This window comes from Carex rostrata, chromosome 13 (assembly GCF_964058835.1).
Source record: "Carex rostrata chromosome 13, lpCarRost1.2, whole genome shotgun sequence".
Taxonomy (NCBI): domain Eukaryota; kingdom Viridiplantae; phylum Streptophyta; class Magnoliopsida; order Poales; family Cyperaceae; genus Carex; species Carex rostrata.
Genome location: NC_135930.1, coordinates 8,701,123 through 8,724,605, shown reverse-complemented (window position 1 = coordinate 8,724,605; position 23,483 = coordinate 8,701,123). Strand labels below are relative to the sequence as shown.

General features: G+C 35.8%; 1 protein-coding gene and 1 long non-coding RNA gene across 11 annotated transcripts; both read left to right on the top strand.

The window, feature by feature from the left end:
* The first annotated feature begins 1,672 nt into the window (after positions 1-1,672).
* On the top strand, positions 1,673-12,988 carry LOC144564688 (ABC transporter E family member 2-like). Of its 2 annotated transcripts, XR_013514703.1 has the most exons (14): positions 1,673-1,847; positions 2,788-2,873; positions 2,981-3,078; positions 3,173-3,290; positions 3,529-3,618; positions 3,944-4,248; positions 4,513-4,708; positions 5,275-5,460; positions 5,753-6,022; positions 6,415-6,660; positions 6,996-7,130; positions 7,299-7,371; positions 7,464-7,483; positions 12,964-12,988. XR_013514703.1 is itself a non-coding variant. In XM_078314287.1 (12 exons), exons 1-11 carry the CDS (start codon positions 1,745-1,747, stop codon positions 7,113-7,115), a joined length of 1,818 nt encoding a protein of 605 aa, XP_078170413.1. In that variant the 5' UTR covers positions 1,674-1,744; the 3' UTR covers positions 7,116-7,130; positions 7,255-7,373. The 2 variants fall into 2 exon arrangements, 1 of the variants encoding a protein (XP_078170413.1); XM_078314287.1 differs by lacking the exons at positions 7,464-7,483; positions 12,964-12,988 and having other exon boundaries at positions 1,674-1,847; positions 7,255-7,373.
* A 4,674-nt stretch (positions 12,989-17,662) lies between these two features.
* Positions 17,663-22,361, top strand: LOC144563810 (uncharacterized). 9 transcript variants are annotated; one of them, XR_013514462.1, is made up of 4 exons: positions 17,663-19,622; positions 19,746-20,021; positions 20,415-20,799; positions 21,845-22,361. It is a non-coding gene; the product is annotated as an uncharacterized LOC144563810 (long non-coding RNA). The 9 variants fall into 9 exon arrangements; XR_013514457.1 differs by having other exon boundaries at positions 17,665-17,893; positions 18,129-19,622; positions 19,746-20,799; XR_013514463.1 differs by having other exon boundaries at positions 17,667-17,893; positions 19,122-19,622; positions 19,746-20,799.
* The last annotated feature ends 1,122 nt before the right edge of the window (positions 22,362-23,483 follow it).

The following is a 23,483-nucleotide window of genomic DNA, read 5'->3' as shown; positions in this document are numbered from 1 at the left end:
AATAAAAAAAATAATAGTTCAAAAGCATCTATTTAACACAACCATAATATTCAGCACACAAATATATCTGTCGAATCACAAATAATATTCACCAGTGCTCTTCAATCCAAATCGCAAATGATGAAGATCATAGATGATTCGTCATGTTATTCTTTCAAAAGTGAAATCGAATACTGTAAAACAAAATATCGAATCCTGTAAGTTCTTCAATCAGAAAATTCAAATCGACGACATTACGAATTCAACCTCCCTATTTGACAGATTTTGTAAAATATTGTATAGCCATAAGATGAATACTGTAAAATCACAAGATAAAACTGTAAAATGACAAGGTCAATATTGTAAAATAACAAGATGAACAGTCGATCCATCAAAAATTAGAAAACTAGACCAAATCGACAGCTGGCATATTAGATCAAATTAGATTGGATTCAAAGTATTACTAGATCGGGTGAAGATCAACCAGAAACAATGAATCGGTAGCGATATAACTTGCTGTCTCAACACTGTTAGAAAACCAAACCAGATCATGACAAACCAATATATGTCTACAAAATTGTTCATGACAAAAACAAAATCCAACTAATGCTCCATAATAGGACAATTTTGACCCATTCCAATCTGGACTATGCAAATCCAATCAGCGAATTCGATTTTCTTTTTTTGAAAAGCATGGTGAAAGAATTAGCGAGACCAGGTTCTTTAGATGAATAATTCTTTGACAAACGAAATCAAGTCTCGCTGCTCCCGTCAAAGAATCAGCGAAAAATTAGTTGACAAACGAAATCAAGTCACCAATAAGGACAATTCTTTGTCCAGATTTATAGGTCGAAGAATCAGGAAGATGAGATTCGATTCGCTGCTCCCTGGCTGATTCTCCTATTCGAATCTATTTGGGAAAAAAAGAGAAGAAAAATATCGGAAGATGTCTTTTATGAGGGTGGGGACTGGAGTCCATTAAAATAAGTTAAAGGTATTGGATAAGACGCTGTGGATAAAATGTGGACAAAAATTAGTGGATAGAAACATTTTCTCTATAGTGTATATTAATATGTACTTGTACTATAGATTAATATTTTTATTTCAAAATACAAGTAGTTGACCTAAATTATTTAACATAATCTCCATATAAAATTATACTTAAACATCAAATTTATATTTTCTATAATATTTTTACTAACTGTATAGATTAATAGGTATAAAATCACTATTTTTGAAGAGTAGATTCTTTAGAGCAAACAACTTTATCTATCTGAAAAATAGTAAAAAATAAGTTTAAAATATATATAATTGGATATTTAAGTACATTTTGTTTGAAAATAATATTGAGTGATTGAATGGAGTATTTAAACTTGAAAATTAAATTCATGGTCCGCTGTATGGACCAATGATGCATACTTCATAGCATCATTCTTAATGTTACTGCTGTTTTATGATATAGCTAGGACTGCGATCTACGATGTATCGGCCGATTGAAATCGAACGGTCAAAGCATTGATCAATTCGTTAGCTGACTGTTTCGGTTCCTTGGTCGCCAAGACAAACATAAGCAGAAACGGATATTTCGGTTTTTCTCTTATAAATAAATAAATAAGAAGTCTTTCTTCCTTTCCAAACAACTATAAGAACAACCATCCTAGCACCGTTTTCTATTATTCTTTTGCTAATTTTCTTTTAATACTAAATAATAGTTCATCAATTCCCAGTCAGGTTCTTTTCTATCCCCGTTTTCTCTGAAGAAACAATGGCGGATCGGTTGACCCGTATAGCAATTGTGAACCCGGATCGGTGCAAGCCCAACAAGTGCGGCCAGCAATGCAAGAAGAATTGTCCTGTTGTGAGTACAGGTAATGTTAGGAGTTCGCTTGAATTTCATTTCGGAAATTTGTAAATTTGAGTCAGGATATTAGAAGGAAGATATTTTATTTTTTTTATACACTTCTGCTTCGTGGCCAATTAATTCGTGCCAGTTAAGTTTTGTTTACAGGAAATTACAACTGTTTCTGTCCAATAATCAGAAGTACCAAGCAATTTTTTTTTCAATATTTCAGTTATTGCATGATCATGGAAAATTTCACATGCATCCAACATAATGTGAAAATTTTATCTATATCTTTTTAAAAAAAATGATCATGAATGGCCCCAAAGATATTTATATTTGCACATACCACGTACAGATGAGAAATATCCTGTTAACTCCTCTGTTTAGCTCCAGGAGGCACTCAAGGAGCCCTTTACTAGCACTATCGGCTGATCCATAAGATTGCGGGTCTTCGTTTTAATGCTCAAAACTTTCAATAATATTATGAGTAATTTTGAAAAAGTGCTTGCAAAATTGGAATCATACGTATACCAACTATGTATATGTTCCACTTCTGATTATCACTATGTTATATCCTTAAGTGAACCTAAATTCACTTAAGGATATGCCAAACTATTTATTGGCATGCAAATGATGAAGAAAGGAAGATTGGGCACATCAAAGAATGGGGAATTAAATGGATTGGTGGATAAATGGGTCACTTTCATTGTCTTAGAGCCTGGAGGTGTAGATTGTATTTCGATATTACTTAGGGACATATGTGAATGAATTCTAAATTATTAAATGACTTCTTATGAAGCCACGACCCTGTACAATATCTTTCAGTTCGATTAGTTACATATCTACTTTCCTTTTGTTGAAAAGCACAGGAATATTTTGTATTAAGATATTCAATTTTTTGCACATGATCGCATGATTGACTTTTAGTTGTACCCTTTTCTAATGTTATGTTCTAATTTGTTCAGGGAAACTCTGCATTGAGGTCAAATCTACATCTAAACTTGCCTTTATTTCAGAAGAACTTTGTACTGGATGCGGCATCTGTGTGAAGGTACCTTATCTTTCTTCTTTTTTCCCCTTCTAATGATGGCAAGAATAAGCATTTTTGTTGGTTTTGATACATGTATTAATTTCTTTTAGTTTTCTCTGTATATATAGAAATGCCCATTTGATGCTATTCGAATCATAAATCTACCAAAAGGTTTGGACAAGGATACAACTCACCGCTATGGGTCAAACAGCTTCAAGTTGCACAGGTTTTGTAAATTTGATTGTAATTTTCATATAGGGTAAAAATTAGAAAGAGAAGCAAGACAATACGTTTTGATGTAACTTTTGTTAAATCTTCAGGTTACCTGTACCAAAACCTGGTCAAGTCCTTGGGCTTGTGGGAACAAATGGAATTGGCAAATCAACTGCACTTAAAATCTTGAGCGGGAAATTGAAGCCCAATTTGGGACGCTATGAGGTAACTATATGGATTGTAGAAACATTGTTGGGTGCTAAAATTATATTTCACATGAGATATTTTCTTGCAATATAGAAAGGACCTGTATGCGATATCTTTTTTTTCCCAGTCTAAATCAACTATTTCTGACTTTATAAGGATACAGATCTCTCTTTACTTTTAGGACATGGGAAATTCTATTTATCAGATGACCTTAATCAAATGGTTCTCTTTTAATTTTAAATTTTGCTTTTTGCAGGATTCTCCTGATTGGCGGGAAATCATAACATACTTTCGTGGATCGGAGCTTCAAAACTATTTTAAGCTTTTAGTGGAGGATAAACTAAAGGTACTTCATCTTTTGAGCCTAATTCTGTGATGATTGTCCTGCAAATTACATTATTGCTTGCATTAATCATTTGTTGGCAACTAACACCGTATGAGTTGCTTTGCTTGATTCAGAGCTTCATATAATTGGGCACAAGATGTTCAATAAAATATACTTTTACCATCACAGTTTATTCATCTTTCAATATGAGCAGCTGAAAGAATGACCATCTTTCTTCATAAGCTACTTATATAAAGGGGCCGGTACTCTCATGAATCCTCAAAGTACCCGTAAGCAATCTAAAACAGACATCTAAATTTTGCTTATTACATGACAACTGTTACAGGTTGTTATGAAACCACAAAATATTGACTACATCCCCAAGTGTACTCGAGGCAAAGTCGGTGAAATCCTGTCCGGAAAGGATGAGAGAGGAATGCTGGAGAAACTCTCTGATGAGCTGGAGTTGGGTGAGATTCTTAACCGAAATGTACAGGATTTGTCTGGGGGAGAATTGCAGAGGTTTGCAATTGCAGCTGCTTCACTGCAAGACGCAAATGTGTACATGTTTGATGAGCCATCAAGCTTTCTGGATGTGAAGCAGCGGCTGAAGGCTGCTCAGGTCATACGGTCTCTCCTTGGCCCTAAGAAGTAAATTTTCTTTTGATAATTTTATGAATATGTATAATGATGTGTATAGTCTGTATTAGACGGCATATAAAACTTATCAATCAGATATTGGTAGAACTGAAAGTTTCTTATCATTACTCTGTTTGATATATTTTTCATAAAATTAAATTAAAGATTGGACAAAACAATTGAAGATATTATTTGTTTGGAGTTTTATATATTGCTAGATTTTGCATTTACTCTGTCTATCAGGGTATAAAATCTTTTGCTTGTTGTTTTAACCAGCTATGTGCTAGTCGTGGAGCATGACTTGAGTGTACTCGACTACTTATCAGACTACACCTGCTGCTTGTATGGTAAACCAGGAGCCTATGGAGTTGTCACACTTCCCTCCTCTGTCCGAGAAGGCATCAACCATTTCTTGTCTGGGTTCATCCCCACAGAGAATCTCCGCTTCAGAGATGAGTCCCTGACTTTTAAGGTACCTTTGGTTGCAACTAACTCATACATAGGTTACTGGGTTGTGAAATTCTGGATTGAATTCTGCACTTCATGACCCAGCTTGACCAAATTGATTTAGCATATTTCATAAAGGGTAAAATGGGTACTTTATAAATTTAATAAAGGGTAAAATGGGTACTTTATAAATGGAGACACATTTTTAATTTTTAATAAAGACACATTTTTAATTTTTAATAAAGGGTAAAATGGGTACTTTATAAATTTAACATTAGTTTTTAAACAAAAGTCAATAAATTAGGTAAATTTGTGAGTTTTTTAAATTAGGAACGGTAAATATGATATTATTAATTTTAGAGGGAGGAATATGTACTTTGGAGGTTTGAGGGGCAGACATGAAATTCCCCTAAATTGGGAGCACCTATTGTCGTGGTAACGGCAGGATTTCAGCAAAAAAATTCATTACCTCATGTGGATCAGGTTGGGTTGACCTGATTTACTTCTAATAAGAAACAACATACCTGATTTTACCAAAGCATATCATCATTCCAAGGAACTAAAATTTCTAGTTATGTATTGTTGATATAGGTTGCCGAGGCTCCTCAGGAGACCCTTGAGGAGATTCAGACTTACCACAGGTATCACTATCCTACAATGAGCAAAACCCTTGGTAACTTCAGACTTTCAGTGCAAGCGGGAGATTTTACTGATTCACAAATAGTAGTGATGCTTGGTGAGAATGGCACTGGAAAAACCACCTTCATCAAGTTGTTGGTATGATCTCATTTTCCTTATCAGTTTGCATCTTTTGATCGATAAGATTACACCTGCATATTCCAGTACAGCTATCGGTACTGTACCAATTGAGCTTATTCATTTTGAACCTTGACAGGCCTTTTTGTCCTGGGGTAATATTAAACCTTGATACCAAGCAAAATAGATAAAAACAAAGTACAGGACAAATCTGTTGGATAACAACGAAATCTCAATTGTTAGCAATTTGGTTTGATTTATTCATGTAATAATACCTAATGCAGTACTAATTTATACTGTCTTTTTTGCACAGGCTGGGTTGCTGGAACCTGACTCAGTGGAAGGCACAGAGGGGGATATACCAGAATTCAACATCTCATACAAACCTCAGAAGATAAACCCAAAGTTTGAGTCTACTGTCAGGAACCTGTTACATAAGAGAATCCAGGGTTCCTGCATGCACCCCCAGTTCGTATCAGATGTGATGAAACCATTGCAAATAGAGCAGCTCCTGGATCAGCAGGTGCAAAATCTCTCTGGTGGGGAGCTCCAACGAGTTGCACTCTGCATCTGCCTTGGAAAGGTATGTAGTTAAATATGGTCATCTCCTTTTTTAGAACAAAGATACGTATTGTCAATTGCCAATTGCCGAAATGTTGACTGATCCCAATATAACCTTATATACCTCTTTTGATCAAATATACTATTTCTGTCATGCAGTATAAATTTTTATTCGAGTACAATTTTGATTGTAGTCATGTTGTTGATTGGTATACTATTAGCTCATCCTGTGAATAGTTTCTGATATGTGTTTTACAGGCATTGGGTCCCATATCCCACATATGCTTTTAGGAAATGGAGATGAAACCTGAATTATTCAAGATTATAATAAAGATGGAAGTGTATTTTTATGTCCATATATACTTGACTGATTAAGATCATATGTATTAGAGTTCTGTTCATTTATATTTTCAGCCAGCAGATATTTATCTGATAGACGAGCCGAGTGCATTTCTGGATTCTGAACAGCGCATTGTGGTAGCGAAGGTGATAAAGAGATTTATCTTGCATGCTAAAAAGACTGCCTTTGTTGTGGAGCACGATTTCATCATGGCAACATATCTTGCTGATAGGGTCATAGTCTATGAAGGGAAGCCTTCGGTTGATTGTACCGCCAACTCACCTCAGTCTCTTCTCTCTGGAATGAACCTCTTCCTCTCAGTATGTTAGAATAAATGTTTGAAGATTTTTTTTAAGGTTAAATGTTTGAATATTAAAATTGGGATAAAACAAGAATGAAGAATTAGGTGATAAATACAGAAACTACTGGCATCAGCATCGTACCTGGTATTTGAAAGCAGCACTAATCAGCTAGCAAGTTTTTGAAAGAAGAAAATTATGTCAGAAAATCCCCAGAAATTACATCTTGATAAGATTATCCCTTATTGTTTTAGTTCAAAATTATTCTTTGTTAATTCCTATTTTGTTTTAAATTGTCCTCTCCATTATGAATGTTAAACTTCGTTATTTTGTTTATCTGTTCTGTTTGTGTATAGCATCTTGATATCACATTCAGAAGGGATCCAACCAACTATAGGCCCCGCATAAACAAGCTTGACTCTCTCAAAGACAGAGAGCAGAAAGTAGCAGGGACACACTATTACATTGAAGATTAAGGCACCCCAAATGAGGTAATTGTATGTTATTGTCTCGCTGCTGTTGCAGTTAAAAAAGGGAATTTTAAAAAAATTGAACTTTATCCAAGCATCCAAGCATTATACCCATCTATCTCTCTTATGTTTTCACATTTTCCAGATTGAGGTGGTAATCAGGAATCTCTTGCTTCTTTCAAAAAGCAGAGATGGGGACAATGACGTGGTCTGTCCGCACGGCAGGCCCGTGAATATCAGATTCAAGTGCATCAGCTTCAAGGTGTCTTTTGTTCCTCAAATATTTTCTTAATTTTAACTTTATATTACTAGTTAATGAAGTTGATAATTACTTGTGGGTCTCAATTTCAACAGGTTGCCTGAAAGATCAGAGTGTCAAATTAATAAGATAGAAATAAAGAACACAGCACTCCCATGAAAGCTCCCTTCCCTCCCAATTTTATTTAATGGAAAATCATAATTCGTTTGTACAATTTCAACAGGAGGAGATATATCAATATATAGAATAGCTATTCGTGAGAAGGCAACAATCTGCCTATTATATTTTCCAAACTTAGCTTGACTAATTCTATATTTACATGATATTATAATGCAACAAATAATCTCCAGCTCCTTGGATATTGCGCACCATCTCCAGCACCACCTTCCATCTTGGTGAGAATGATCTTCTGTGGCGCTTCAACACTCCCCCTCAAGTTGGTATGTACGGATCTGTCATGCCCAACTTGCTCAGTATGCCATAGAATGTCTTGCTTGAGGTTGCCTTAGTGAGAATGTCAGCAAGCTGTTCTTCCGATTTCACCTGTATTAGCCGGATTATCCTTGCTTCAATATTCTCACGAATATAATGTCTGTTAACCCCAACATGCTTGGTCCGATCATGTTGAACTGGGTTATGAGAGATATCTATTGCTGCTTTGTTGTCACAGCACAAGTCCATTTCTTTTGTAGGTGGGAAGCCGAGTTCTGTCATCAGTTTCTTGAGCCACATTAGCTCACAAATTCCGTTAACCACACCTTTTAATTCAGACTCAGCACTGGATAAGGCAACAGTCTTTTGCTTCTTGCTCCTCCATGTAACCAAGTTTCCTCCTACGAATGTAAAGTAGCCAGATGTTGATCTCCTGTCTGTAACATTCCCAGCCCAGTCAGCATCTGTATATCCCATAACATCTAAATGTCCATTCCTTAGGAATTGTATTCCTTTCCCTGGTGCTCCCTTTAAATACCTTATTATTCTCATGACAGCCTCCATGTGTTCTTCGCTCGGGTTATGCATAAACTGACTTACCAGGCTTACTGCATAAGCAATGTCCGGTCTAGTATGTGATAGATATATAAGTTTCCCCACCAACCTTTGATATCTTTCTTTGTTCGCAGGTGCTTGGTCTGGACTTTCTTCCAACTTGAGATTTTGGATCAATGGTGTGTCTGCTGGCTTACAGTCAAGCATACCAACTTCTGCTAGCAGATCAAGAATGTACTTCCTTTGTGAGAGAGTAATGCCTTTCTTTGACCTCATCACTTCAATTCCAAGAAAGTACTTGAGACCTCCTAAGCTCTTCATTTCAAACTCCATTGAAAGTCTTTCTTCAAGTCTCTTTATTTCGTCCCTGTCATCTCCTGTAATGATCATGTCATCTACATATATAATCAAAACAGTTAGTTTCTCTTGTCTCTTTTTAAAGAATAGAGTATGATCAGAATCACTCTGTTCAAACTCATAATCTTTCATAGCATTACAAAATCGACCAAACCAGGCTCGAGGTGACTGTTTTAGGCCATACAATGCCTTATGTAGTCGGCAAACTACTGGTTTTGATCCTGTGTTTATGTATCCGGGAGGAGGATTCATGTAGATTTCTTCCTGTAAGTCGCCATGCAAAAAAGCATTTTTTACATCAAATTGATGTAATGGCCAATCTAGATTTGCTGCAAGAGATAATAAAACCCTAATAGTATTAAGTTTAGCAACTGGAGAGAAGGTTTCCTGAAAGTCAATACCATAGGTTTGTGTGTATCCTTTCGCAACTAATCTTGCTTTATACCTTTCAATTTCACCATTAGCACCAAACTTTATTGTATAAACCCACTTACACCCAACTGTTTTCTTTCCTTTTGGTAATTCTACCAGAGACTAGGTTCCATTTTTATCTAAGGCTTCCATTTCTACATCCATGGCATGCACCCATTTTTTATCCCTTTTTGCTTCCTCAACATTTTTTGGCACTTCTAATGACAACATTTTTTCACTAAAGGCTCTTAAAGGTTGAGTCAAATTCTTGGTGTTCACATAGTTTGCAATCGGGTATTTAGCAACACTTGTTCCATCTTCTGGAACATACCGGTTTGGTGGTTTTCCCCTATTTTCTCGTGGAGGTAGAATATAGTTAGAGATACTTACCTGTGGATGTTCCTCAGGAGATCCAGGCTCTTGTGGTATTTGGTCCGTTTGTATCATTTCTTCAGCTGTGTTTACCCAAACTCGTCTATTTTCACCTCTTCTAAACACCTTCTTGAGTAATTCTGGTTGTGGTTCTTCAAACCCACGGATCTCTGACCCGAGTGGCACTGACCCGAGTGGCTCTGACCCGAGTGGCACTGACCCGAGTGGCACTGACCCGAGTGGCTCTGACCCGAGTGGCTCTGACCCGAGTGGTTCTGACCCGAGTGGCACTGACCCGAGTGGCTCTGACCCAGATTGTGGATATTGTAAAATTTGTACAACCTTCTCAGAATATTCGCTGTCATTTACTCTCTCCCCCTGAGGCGAATATGTAGAGAAAAACGACTCAGTCTCAATAAAAGTCACGTCCATGGTAACATACCACTTCTTTCCTACCGGTTCATAGCATTTGTACCCCTTTTTATGTAGTCCAACCCCTAGTGACACACATTTTATTGCATGAGGCTCTATTTTGGATCGTTGGTGTTTTGGAAGATGGACATACGCAACGCATCCGAATATCTTTGGAGGTAAGCTTTGAACAGAAGGAATTGAGACAAATGTTTCAAGAGTTTTTAGTGGGGTTTGAAAGTTATTTACTTTTGTGGGTAACCGGTTGATAACATAGACAGCCATACTAACAGCAGTATCCCAGAAAATTTGTGGTACGTTATATTCAAACAACAAAGCCCTAGCTGTGTCAAGAATGTGTCTATTTTTTCGCTCAGCCACTCCATTCTGCTGTGGTGTCCCAACACAGGATGTTTCATGAATTATTCCTTTTTCAACAAAAAATTCCTTAAGAACACCATTGACAAACTCACCCCCATTATCACTTCTAAAAAATTTAATTCCTTTGTCAAATTGGTTTCGTATCATATTATAAAAACTCTTAAAGACCCCAGATACTTCACTTTTCTCTTTTAATAAATATACCCAAGTCATTCGAGTACAATCATCAATAAACAAAACAAACCATCTATACCCACAAATTGAAGTTACCGGGGATGGTCCCCAAACATCAGAGTGAATTAAATCAAAAGGAGCAGCACTTTTATTAATACTAGTCGGATACGAAACACGGTGACTCTTTGCTTTTATGCAAGTTTCACAAGAAATCATAGAACTATCAAAGTCAGAAAAAAAAGAGGGTAACAATTTTCTCATATAGCTAAAGGAAGGATGCCCTAACCGCCGATGCCAGGTCCAAATTTGTGCCTCTGAACTTGAGCCCCTGATTGCTACATTTGCCTTTCCAATTTTCAGTTCTTCAAGATGATACAAACGACCTTTCTTAATACCACGGCCAATGATCTCCTTCGTGAGGATATCCTGGAATATACAATAATCAGGAAACATGAGAACCACACAATTTAATTCCTCAGTTAGTTGGCCAACAGACAGAAGCTTAGTAGACAAAGAGGGAACCAATAGTGCATTTTTAAGACTAAGAGAATTCGACAGACACACATCTCCTGTGCTTTCTACTGGGTATTCCATTCCATTTGCATTTAGTATCCCATCTCGGATAGGTTTTCTTAAATTGGTCAGATCAGTTTTTAGAAAAGTCATGTGATCAGTTGCTCCAGAATCAATAACCCAATTATTTAAGTTATTATTAAAGGATGAGTACATACCTTGACCCACTTGTTTACCTGTTGTTTCAGCTTGCGAAGCAAACCCTGCAGTACCTGAATTTTCTGACCGAATCAGATGAACCTGACCCGAACCTGAGGTAGAAGCAGTCCCCTGGTTATTGCGGCTTGGCTGCACTGGTGGCATGGCAGCACTGGGTTCGGCCCAGTTGTGACCTGGAGCAGACCATTCCGGACTTGTCAATCCCTTTTGCGGCACCTGGTGTGACCCCACAGATCCGACCTGGTTTGAACCGAATCCAACAGAGAAGTTCGGGCCTGGATGACCCGGGTTTGGATTGGTTGCAGTCCAGTTCGCCTTACCCTTCACTCTTTCCCCTTGTTGTTTCATCCTCTTCTCTTGATACCAATCAGGGTATCCGATTATTTTGAAACAACCTTCTTTTAGATGTCCCGTGCCACCACAATGACTGCATTTTAATTTTGCCTTTTCATGTTTAGTTGAATACTTGTTTGAAACAGAATTTACCTCAAAGTGTTTGTACCCCTGTGACACCATGGCCATGGAACTGTTGAGTCCTTCCTCTCCCTTGAGCATAACTCCTTGTCGTGAAGTCTCTCTTCTGACTATTGCGTATGCTTGTTCTACCGAAGGGAAGGCTGTCATTTGCAAGACTACAGCTCTCACGTTGTCTAGCCGGTCATCGAGGCCATCTAGGAAAGTATAGACTCGAGTTTCTTGAACAAACTCATTAAATTTTGTGATATCCTCTGCATGAACCATAGGATTTGGACGACGATAATCAATCTCACGCCATAACCCCTGTAGTTCATGATAGTACTCTTCTATGGTTCTACCCGACTGTTTGAGCCGAGTTACTCTCTTGTTCAGATTATACACCTGTGCCTTGTCATTCCCATCATAGAATGTAGTGGCAACTGCATCCCATACTTCTTTTGCAGTTGGATATCGAATAAATGTATTCTGTAGTTGTTGATCTAGAGAATTAATTAACCATCCCTTTACTACAGCATCATCAATATCCCATCTTAGAAATAATGGATCAGTCGGTGGTGGTGGAGGAGGGTTGCCGCTGATGCGTTTCATTTTGTCACGGCCTTTCACATACATCAACACTGCTTGGGACCAAAGGGTGTAGTTTGTGTCATTCAACTTGGTGGAAATTGGGTTTGGATGTATTGGTGCTTCTACTACAGTTGTAGCAGGTGATAGGGTATTGGTCTGAGGTTGTTGCAAGGCCATGATCTGATTTTGTTGCATGGCTAATAGTTGGGTCAGTTTGTCCAGAAGTGCAGCGGTATTTGCTGCTTCTCCTGATTCTGAGGTTTTTTCAGACATTGTTTAGGATCAAGTATTTTCGGTTTTGGAGGAAAAAGAAAAAGGAACAGAGAGATACTGCCAAGTTTTCGAAATAACAGAGAGAAAACTAAAAAAGTTTGTTACCTCCCAGGATTGAACTTACGCTCTGATACCATGTCAAATTAATAAGATAGAAATAAAGAACACAGCACTCCCATGAAAGCTCCCTTCCCTCCCAATTTTATTTAATGGAAAATCATAATTCGTTTGTACAATTTCAACAGGAGGAGATATATCAATATATAGAATAGCTATTCGTGAGAAGGCAACAATCTGCCTATTATATTTTCCAAACTTAGCTTGACTAATTCTATATTTACATGATATTATAATGCAACAAATAATCTCCAGCTCCTTGGATATTGCGCACCATCTCCAGCACCACCTTCCATCTTGGTGAGAATGATCTTCTGTGGCGCTTCAACACAGAGTCACTGAAAAGTGTGTGGTGATCAGATAAAACTAAAATTCTGGGTTTTCATGGTGTAAAATGCATTTTAAATCTATCATAGCGTGCTGATTATTTTGGAAACGTTGGTATTGGTGTGGAACTTTGAATATTTGGAGTTGTTCTTTGGGATTTTTCGTGATTTCTTGTATTTAATTTTGTAACGAACAATTTTATTTGATATTTGCTCAATATCTAGTTTTGTTGGAAGAAGTTCACTCACCAAGATTCTTCTAATTTTTTGATAGGCTAAAGATTGACTTTCTTGATTAGAGAAACTCAATTAAAGAAATGAAGGCAAATGTAAAAGGAGCAAACCATCAAGATTCAAGATATAAGTATGGTGTGGCCAAGGCTAAAAAAATTCTTAACATACTGTGAAAAGGTTTTAATTGAGCAAAAAAAATTAAGTCTATTGATTAATGAGTTGACCTATATAAAGCCTTACACCTTTTACATAATAGATCCTAGATTTCTTCCATATTTCTAATTATCAATATACCCCTTTATTTGTTACAATTCCCAACACTGTGTCCATTAGATGTAAACTTAATATTTTATGAGAATCTTAGTAGCTTACCATTTTGCAATTTGCCCCGTAGTTTTTAACAAATCCTTTTTTAGCCTGTCTGGTTCGTCATTTATCATTTTAATCACATTGACAGTTTGGCAAGGTCAAATGGTCAATCTCTCATGGGAAATATACTGTCTGATGTCATAGGGGCAAAGGATTTAACAGAGCCGTTTTGGTTTCATGAAGCGTAAAGATTATATAATAATAAAAGTCATGCATATGGTTCGTGCACTGTATGAAGTTAAAACTGCTCTTTTAAATCTTTACCCTGTCATCGCTAATAGGAACAATTCAACTTGGCAACGGCGAAATATTTTGACACCTGGCAGCCACTGCCTGGTTTTTACTCAAAAAAAAAAAAAGTCTGCATATGAATCGATAGGCTGACAATTAAATTACAAAAGAGACGGAATAATTCGACATTTCCAAATAAAAAAAAATTAGGATAACTACCTTTGAAATTTAATTGCAAGTGAGACTGAGCCCTTAAGAGCATCTACATCCCTAAAACTCAAAATGATTTCTAAATAACTTTAACTACTTTTTAGAAATTATGATCTTTAAAGTTTCTAATTCTCACATCATTGAAACTCATTTTAAAGTTTCTATTAAACCACGTCAGCAACAAATTAAAAAGGAGAAACAATTTGAGCCAATCATTTGAACAACATAGAGTTTATAAACAGTTTCTTAATAAGAAACTTTCCTACATAGTTTCTAAATAAGAAACTCTTTCACATCCCTGAAACTGGATTAGAAACTGCCACGTCAGATTAGAAACTCTAATAGTTTCAGGGATGTAGATGCTCTAATAATGAGACCGAATCCTCTTCTTCCAGACAGAAAATTTCTGAGAGTCACTATTGGTGAACCCTCAGTTTAAAAATTAACAGTGATCGGCCCACTCGGCAGTGACTGAGGGGGCAGAATTTTCCTGCACCCTGGAGGGCAGGTGATCTCCTTCTCTTAATAATTACACATTTTTTAGATTTATTGTTTTTATTTCAATGTTCCCTTGAATGGGAAGAGAGGCACGAACCATAGGAAAGTTTTTTAGCTATTACATGTTACTATGTTTTATCCAGTCTGAGGTGGCTTTATCTGGGTGAATAACTGAATTTTAGATTTGGCGGAGTTTGAGTATTTGACTTTCAAATTGAATAATTTATGATGAACTAGCTCCTATTTAACGTCTACCGATTAAATTTGGAATTTGGATGGACGGTTGAGATGTCTCAATTTTGGATCAATAATTGATCACTAGCGGGCAACAAACAGAAACCTGCTCCTACAATATTTATTTCCAACTTTTCATTTTGTGTTTCTATTATAATTAAGGTTCATAATTTTTTAAGAAATTAAAAGTTAATTGCAATTTACTAAATTTCCAGTTTCTATTAATATATCTAAATAAACGTGATGTAACAATTGAGAGTTTGAGACAAGTAAATATTGATGATCATGTACCCTCTACAGTGATGCTTTTTCGGTAGAGCAACCACTGTAGCGATTACCAATTGTTAATTTGGAGTTTTCACAAGGTCCCAAATTTTCCATACATCAGGAGATATGATGTGCTTTATTTGGTCCTCTATTGTTTTTTATTTTGGGTATTAAAAAAAAAACCGGTATATATGTATTTGAGATTACAGGGAAGCATAGTGACAAGATACCAGAATTATATCCGTTTAATTATTTTTTGGGGTGATGCCGAACTGAACGTTGAATTATTCGGTTGACCGAACTTTGACCGAATTAAACCCGAATAATTGGCGAATTTTACGAACTTTTCCCAAATTTTACAAATTATTCACAATTTTTTTCCGAATTTTTTCAAGAATAATTGTTTTTTTTTGCTTCCTTGCAGGACTGAGATTTCTAATCCAAATAATTCCAAATCATTTCAGAATTATACTCGAATTATTCCCGAATCACAAATTTTTGATTTTGCCGAACCGAACCCGAATAATTCATATCATTATGCAGGGAAATGCGTTATATCTGGGCCGGATAACAACGACATTTATTTTACAAATTTCTATTAAAAAAACCCAGATAGAGTTTAAACAACGCAACGAAGGCGTTAAATATCAAATTTGCATGATTGCTCTAGAAAGTGCTAAAATTGGCGGCGTCTATTTTAAAAATATTTTTTTCGGATTGTTAATTATTGTTCATCAAAAAATGTTTATTTTTTGTTCGGGTACTGTCTTTTTTATTCTAAAAATCATACATATATATTCACTTTTAAACTATATATGATTCACCATTTTTGATATATAAAATCATTCTGCATTTCCATTTTAGGATTTGTTTACATTTTTATCTTATTAAGTCCCTTTTAGTCTGTATGTGTCTCTCTTTTCTTAGACCAAAGCGAGACATGATTAGTATTTGGTAGACTATTTGTGTTTTATTATTGAATGTCCTCCAAATAAAGAAGTTAAAATGTTCATCACTACTAATAATAATAACTATAAATAAAATTTCGAACAATAGCAAATATATTGATGCTATTACCGGTAAATAATACTACTAATAGCGATGTTTTTTTTAAACAGAACCTAAATTATCAACTAAAAAATCCTATAAATGAATTAACCGGTTCTCCGTTCTCATACTTACATTCTCACAACATGCTCTCTCTATATCCATATCTCAAGATGTTTATCCAATCTCTGTGGTTGATTCTTGCCAAATTCTTTGCAAAGGCAGACAATGAAGCAGAGGACCAACGCATTGAGAAAATGATTGAGGAGTTGGAGTTGGATGAATCATGGGAAACAGATCTATCAACCGAAAAGAAGGGGTCGACACTTTTGCAAAGCCGAGAGGTTGGCAATGGCAGAGGAGATGATAATGATTTGAATTCTGACAGTAGAAAACTGTGCAGGCTTCAAATTCATAATAGAAGATTGATAAGTGAACTTGCTGATGCCACACTATATGCAGAAATGTAAGTCTCACTTAAATATTCCACGATCCAAAGAAAATTTTACAATTTTTACTCTACAAAATGGTGACTCAATTAAATTAGATCTAACTAACTAATTTACTTCATGATATAGGCTTTTGCAAGATTATGAGAACGAGAAAAATGCGCGCAAAATACTAGAGGTTAAGATTGACAAGATGGAAAAAAAATTAGCCGATGCTGCGAGAAAACTCAAGAACACGAGAAGAAAATCAAAATATATGAGGGAGCAGTTCGAAATGAAATTACAAGAGAATGCAAAACTAATCCTTGAAATGGTGTGCAAGGAACTTGATGATTTCCGGGGCCAGCTCGAGGCCTTTGGGAGAATGAAGTGTTGCAACTATGCCACAGAGGCCGTAGATGACGGCGAGGCTTTGTTAGAGGAGATTCTTACAACTTATAAGGTGATACATGAAGATGACGACTACATCCCCACGACGCATGCACTGACATGTATAGGCAAATGAGAGAAATGACAAGCAACACCTTCCATGTGGATTCAATAAATATTTGCAAAATAACTGTAGCATTTCAGTGATCATTTTATAGGGTTTTCGATTTTTGTATGTTTTTTGCTGAAATTTTGCAAAGTTTTGTGTTCTTAATGATATTCTTAGGTCCCTTTTTTTTTTTTTTTGGTATTTTTGTGCTTTTTGATAAAATTCTTGAAGAAGGTAGAATAAACGATAAAATCATTCATTAGGTTTTTTCCTTTCATCCTGGGAGCGTATTTCTAGTAATAGATTGTTCCTCGTACTTCATTACGTAAATAAGAATCTATGTAAAAAAAAAAGTAATTTTTTTAAAATAAGACAACTCTTTTATAAAAAGAATGTTTCATGTAATGAATTTTGAGGACAAATTAAAAAAAAAAAAACATTCTGTTCGAAATTGTGTAAAGACATGCACAACTATAAAAACATGAAAGTTCGAATAAAATTCATGATATTATATTACCTTAATTTTCAATGAGGTGTGACATCAGCAATGAACAGTGTCAAGACATCTAATTGCCGTCTGATGTGTTTTCAACAGCTCAGATTATTTTCCGCTTACGTTTTCATTCGTCATCTTCACCAAAACGAAACACTACTGCCACTTGCGCGATTTTAGTGAGAACTGCGTCTAGACTGTCGCGTGTCGCTAAGAAGGTTGCCCACGCTCACTCCCAGTCGTCACGTGTTTCCTTCCCCGCTACGTGTTCCTCTGCCTGCCCTCCGTGTCTTCCCCTCTTCTATTGCGGTGGGTATTTTCCCCTATTCCCTTGCGGTTCGGTGAACTTCCCCTTCATCTATTGTCGAAAGTAGTTTCAACCTCCGCCGTGGTCGACCCTAGTCCACCTCTGCTACGCTTCCTCTCGCTGGTATGATATGTTTACCCCGTAGAAAATTTTCCCACCTACTGCACAGATTGACAGAAAAATCGACTCATTCATTGAAATCGATAGTCGGTACAGAATAGATAATTTATCAGCAAGTTAATAGTAAGTAGAATTGATTATTCCTTCCGGTTGCCTACATTTTGATTCCATGATGAACAATTCCAATTCGTACCTCTTCCAGTCGCTAATGTGACCCAATTTATTCTTGGTGTACCAGCTGAGACCTTGACTAATTTTCAGTTCCCATCTGATGGTTACAAGTTCAGTGTAAGGTTCAGGTAATACTTAATTAAGTTTCCCCTCACCTTAATCCTTCGCCTCCCCCTGCTAAACTGTACCCCTGTTGGAGTGAGGCTATGTTACTATGCATATGGTGAATTGGTCTATAGTATGGATCGATATCTTCATTTGAAAGTGCAAAACTTCGATCTCAACTGTTCAACATGATCTCCATATAAAAATGTACTTGTAGATTAAATTTCACATCTCCTTTAGTGTTTTTTATATAGGTACAAAATAACTACTTTTGAATGGCTTAGAATTTTTAGATTAAGTAATTTTCTGCCTATCAAAATAAATAGTAAAAAAAAATGTACAAAAAATATAAAATTTGATCAACAAGTACATTTCCATAAAGATGTCATGTTCAACGGTTCAGGTCGATTATTTAGACTTTGAAAATGAAGATACTGATCCATAGTACGGATCATTCGGTGCTACGCATGTTATCATAGCCTCACTGTTCCTGTGGCTATTGTTTATACTTTTCTCTTCCGATTAAAACAATGACCCTGAAGACCACAAGATAGTTGGCTGTCTTCCTCCTGTTGTTGATGATCACAGCTAAGGGAGAAAGGGGAGAACAAAAAGGGCTGCACTGTCAGCACAAAGGTACATCCAGCACAAGAAGCAGCAGGAAATGTGGTACCAGCACAAGAAAACCACAACAGGATTGGTTCCAGTGTAGGTGCCAGCAACAACAGAAAAACCCCATAACATGGAAAATAAGCACCAGTACCAGCACAGATACCAGTACAGTCATCACAGCTAAAACACAAAAAGTCTGACCAGTGGTGGTACGGTGCCTCTAATTCTGTTGTATTTCATTTCCGTTGCAGTTTCAGTTTCTATTAGTTGGCAGTCCATTTCAAATTCACTATATTTACTATCATTCTACCAACAGTCTTTCTCCTGTTGTTGATCATCACAGAGAAGGGGAAAAAGGGAGAACAAAAAAGGGCTGCACTGTGAGTACAAAAGTACAGCCAGCACAACAAGCAGCAAGCAAGTTGTTACCATTACACAACCAGTACAAGAAACCCATAACAGGGCTGGTACCAGTATAGGTACCGTCAAAATCAGCACAACCTCAAAACAGGGAAAATAAGCACCAGTACCAGCACAGGTACTAGTACAGTCAGCACAGCCAAAACACAAATTAGCACCAGTCAAGCTGGAAAAATCAACAACCCGCGTAGGACTAACTAAATCATCACGACATCCAAAATGTTTCACAATGCTATTGCTAAACTTCACACATGTATAACCATACATAGCTGTTGACATATAAGCTGTTATTATTATATTTATTGGTCATGTAATAATTCTGCTTGCAACTTATTTTCTCACCGTGACTCTAAAGAAGAACAAGAAAGTTGTGTGGTCTACTACGAATCGCTTGCCCAACGGTTCTCCCAGTTTTCTTGAACAGGTATGTAAGCAGAACACAAAATGGAATGTGAATATCGTTTACTATTTTCCTCAAAGTGTAGTTACCAAAGAGTATATGCACATTAAAACACAAAGTGGAATTTGAATTTTGTTGATGCTGTAGAGGAAGACACCACGAAGACCACTGTCGCTGATGGCACTGTTCGTCCCTTGAGTAGCTGTGTCATAAACTATGTCAAGTTTCTCTTTGAGTAAGTGCACTTTCATGTGAAATGTGTAAAGGGATAATTTTGCATTTTAAATTACCAGATATCAAGTTTACTTACCTCTATAAAGCATCAGAAATATTTGCTAATTCCTTTCTGTGTCCTTTTCTTGTCATAAACTACGGTTAGGTTCCTCTTCGAGTAAGGACACTTCCATGTGAAATCTTTAAAGGGTAATTTTGCAATTTGTTTTCATAATAGAATAGATGTATGATTAATAAAGTTACCTTATAATGTGTGAGAAATATTTGCCAATTCATTTCTTAGCCTTTTTTTGTGGAACATGCACCCACCCACCTGAATTCAGATCCCCTAAATTAACTCAAATTTTGAGTTTAGATCTAGACCGTCCAATCTCCTTTGGCACAAATATTAAAGTGGCTATGTGCATTCCCCGTCGAGGTAGATTGGCCAAGATTCTGATCGGATGATCCGGATCTAAACTCAAATTTAGGGGATCGAACCCCCCCAACTATTCCAAGAATTTGGAACCAGTGGAGATGAGTCGCATTCACAATTGGCTACAGTGACCATGCGAATAATGCAAGCCCTTCAAACCAATTTAGATGCAAAATGAAAACAATACAAAGATCAGGCTCTGACGTCTCTTTTCCTCATGAACAATATTCGCTACATGGTCAGATCTGTTCAAAGGTATATGTCCCATTTTTTTCCGTTTATTTTTATTGATCCAAATAAGAAGATGAGTTTTAAAATGACCTCTCAATTCTTTTGCTTATATCAGGTGCTTGATTGAGTTAAATGTCAAATGTTATTAAGGTTGTTCTTTGATTTTTTAAAACAACTTATGATTATATTTATTTATTTTTATTGTTTGAAAACTTTTCTAGATCAGAAGCAAAGGACTTGGTAGGAGACAATTGGATACAAAGACACCGAAGAATAGTGCAACAAATTGCTAAACAATACCGAAGGGTTGCTTGGTCCAAGGTAAGCATGTTTTTTCAAAAATTGTGAAATTCAGGTTCTGGCCAATTTTTTTCAAAACAATCAATTTAGTCCCTGACCCTGAACTTCCATTTGCAGTGAATTGGCACTTGAACTTTTGAGGTTAAAAAAAAAAACCCCTTAAAACTTTGTTAGAAGAAAACAAACCTAGTCAAACTTCTATTGGCACCAAATCAGTCCTTTAACTTTCAAAAGGGAACTAAATTGATCCTTTTAAGACTAATATGGTTAATTTGGTAAAGTTTGAAGGATTAATTTGTTTCAATGGAAGTGCATCGCCCATTTTTTTTTTAACTAAAGTTCAAGGACGAAAAACCTGAATTTTTTTTTTTATTAGACTGAATATATTATATTATAATTAATATGGTTTATTGATGGAATTTGAAAACAATCATGTAGATATTGCCGTATGGATGATATTATTTCTCATAATAATGAAGGACTTACAATATGAGCATGAGAGGAAATTGACAGTGAAAGATGAGCACAGTATAAAGAAAATAATTTAAAAATAGTACCATTTTTTTTTTCTGAAAGCCCTTAGGCATATATTACTTCAGAAGCCAGTTTCAATTCACAAACATTGCCACATCATAGAATGATATAAAAGTATATCAAGGCAAAATTAAGAAAAACCAGTAAAACTGCTGCTAAGGTTCAAATATCGGATAGGAGTAGCCAGTGTGGTCCCACCCTTTTATTCTTCCTTTTTTTGACAGATAGTCAGCCAACTCATTGTGACTTCTATTTGCATACTCACAAGTGAAATTGGTTGATCTTTTGAAAACTTCCCAGATGAAATTAATCTCACTTAGATCAGAAAGGTTTTACAATTACAATCATGCATTGTTTTTCTTACCTATTAGCAGTTGTTGATTCTCTTCCCCCCCCCCCACTTTCATATGATTTTGCCTTCCTTTGGCAAATAGTTTGCTGGAGAAATTATTTTGACAACACTATCAATCTTGAACACCAAATTTACATTTCCCTCTTGATTATTGATTAGTCCCCTTTTTTGTTTTGACAGCACTAATGTCAGTCCTAACTGGGAAAAGCTACACACACCGTATGTTGTAAATACATGTATTGAACATACTTGGAGAAGTTAAATTTTCCATAGATGCTTATTGTTTCTGTAATTGTTATTTTTCTGTCAGCTCACATGTAATCTTCATAATACCCAAACAAAGCGGAATACGTATCCTCCCAGGTACCTAACTCAAGCAAATGACAAACAAATTGCCCAGATTAATCCAGCAGGGCTGAAGTATAGGGGTTCTGTTTTTGAAGTCGCGCCAATTTGAAAGAACTAATTTGGTCCGTCCGCTTGTAATTTGCTTCAATCAGTTACCTGGGGTGATCCGAATCCAGCAAAGCGAGGCTTGAGGCACAGTAGTAGCTTAAATAAGAGGCATAATGACGTTGTAGAGATAATGGCAGCTATGGCAGTTAATACACTCCAAATGATATATTGTGTTTTATTACAGGAGTTATGTCTCCATCAAATTGTACTAATTGTATTTTTTTCAAATTTTGATTCCAAATGATATATTTGCAGCAACAAATACACAATGAAAGAGAAAAGAACCCAGTACGTCAACAAAACCAAATAAATCTGGGTTGTGGCGAAGCCGCAACAGACGCACCTAGTTTTCTCTTAATTTTAAAAGTTTGTGAGAAATATTGTATAGAAAAGAATGTTTCTATTAATTTTGTGAGAAATTTTAAAGACATCCTCACGGCTTCGCAGCTTATACAAACTATTCAAAGAGAGAGGGGATTACAAGAATCTATGAATATCTGCAAGGATAAAAGTAATTAATAACATTCTCGCAAAATAGTAATTTTTGTAAACTTACCTTAGACAATAGGTTTTTTTTTCCACCTCGCAATATTCACAAATTCTTGTATTACATACTTCTTTTTAACTATTCTGTATTTTGAAACTAATAACAGAATTATATATTTTTTGTTTCTAAGTTTAAAAAAACATGCCTAGTTTATGAACGCACGTGTTTAATAATTTTACTTTCAACTCAGACAGTTGAAAATTCATGAAAAGTTGGTCTAAATCTGTAATGCCACTGCAGCAAGCAAAATTGTCAATTTGAGAATCAGTTTTATAACAATAGGACGAAGAATATTTTTTCCCAATTTATATATTTTGTCAGACAACCAATATTAATAAAAAAAAAGAGTGAGGCTGTGGTACTATTCATAGTGTGGATTAGTCTGTGCTACGGATCAATATTTTTATTTTAAAATTTTAAAGATTGATCTAAATCATTTAACACAGTCTTTATATGTACTTGTAAACTAAATTTTATATTTTTTAAGATTTTTTTACTATTTTTTTTAAATGATTAGAAAATTATGGTTTTTCAATCAAGTGATTTTCTAACTGTCTAAAAAAATAGTAAATATTTTCTAAAGAAATAAAAAATTTAATTTATAAGTACATATTCGTATAAAGACCATGCTGAATGATTCATATATATGTCTTTCAAATTGAAAATTTAAATCTATAGTGCGGACCAATATATGTTATACATAGTACCATAGCCTCACTCTTATTTTATTATTATTGGTTGTGTCTGACAAAATGTATAAATTTGAGAATACCTATGTATAGTTAATTTTGACATCTGATATTTGAACACGGCACA

Excerpts from the sequence above, each read along its gene's own strand:
- LOC144564688 (XM_078314287.1), top strand. The coding sequence starts at position 1,745 with ATGGCGGATCGGTTGACCCGTATAGCAATTGTGAACCCGGATCGGTGC. Across the intron at positions 3,619-3,943 it reads TAGTGGAGGATAAACTAAAG|GTTGTTATGAAACCACAAAA; the intron begins GTACTTCATCTT and ends CAACTGTTACAG. Across the intron at positions 6,661-6,995 it reads GAATGAACCTCTTCCTCTCA|CATCTTGATATCACATTCAG; the intron begins GTATGTTAGAAT and ends GTTTGTGTATAG.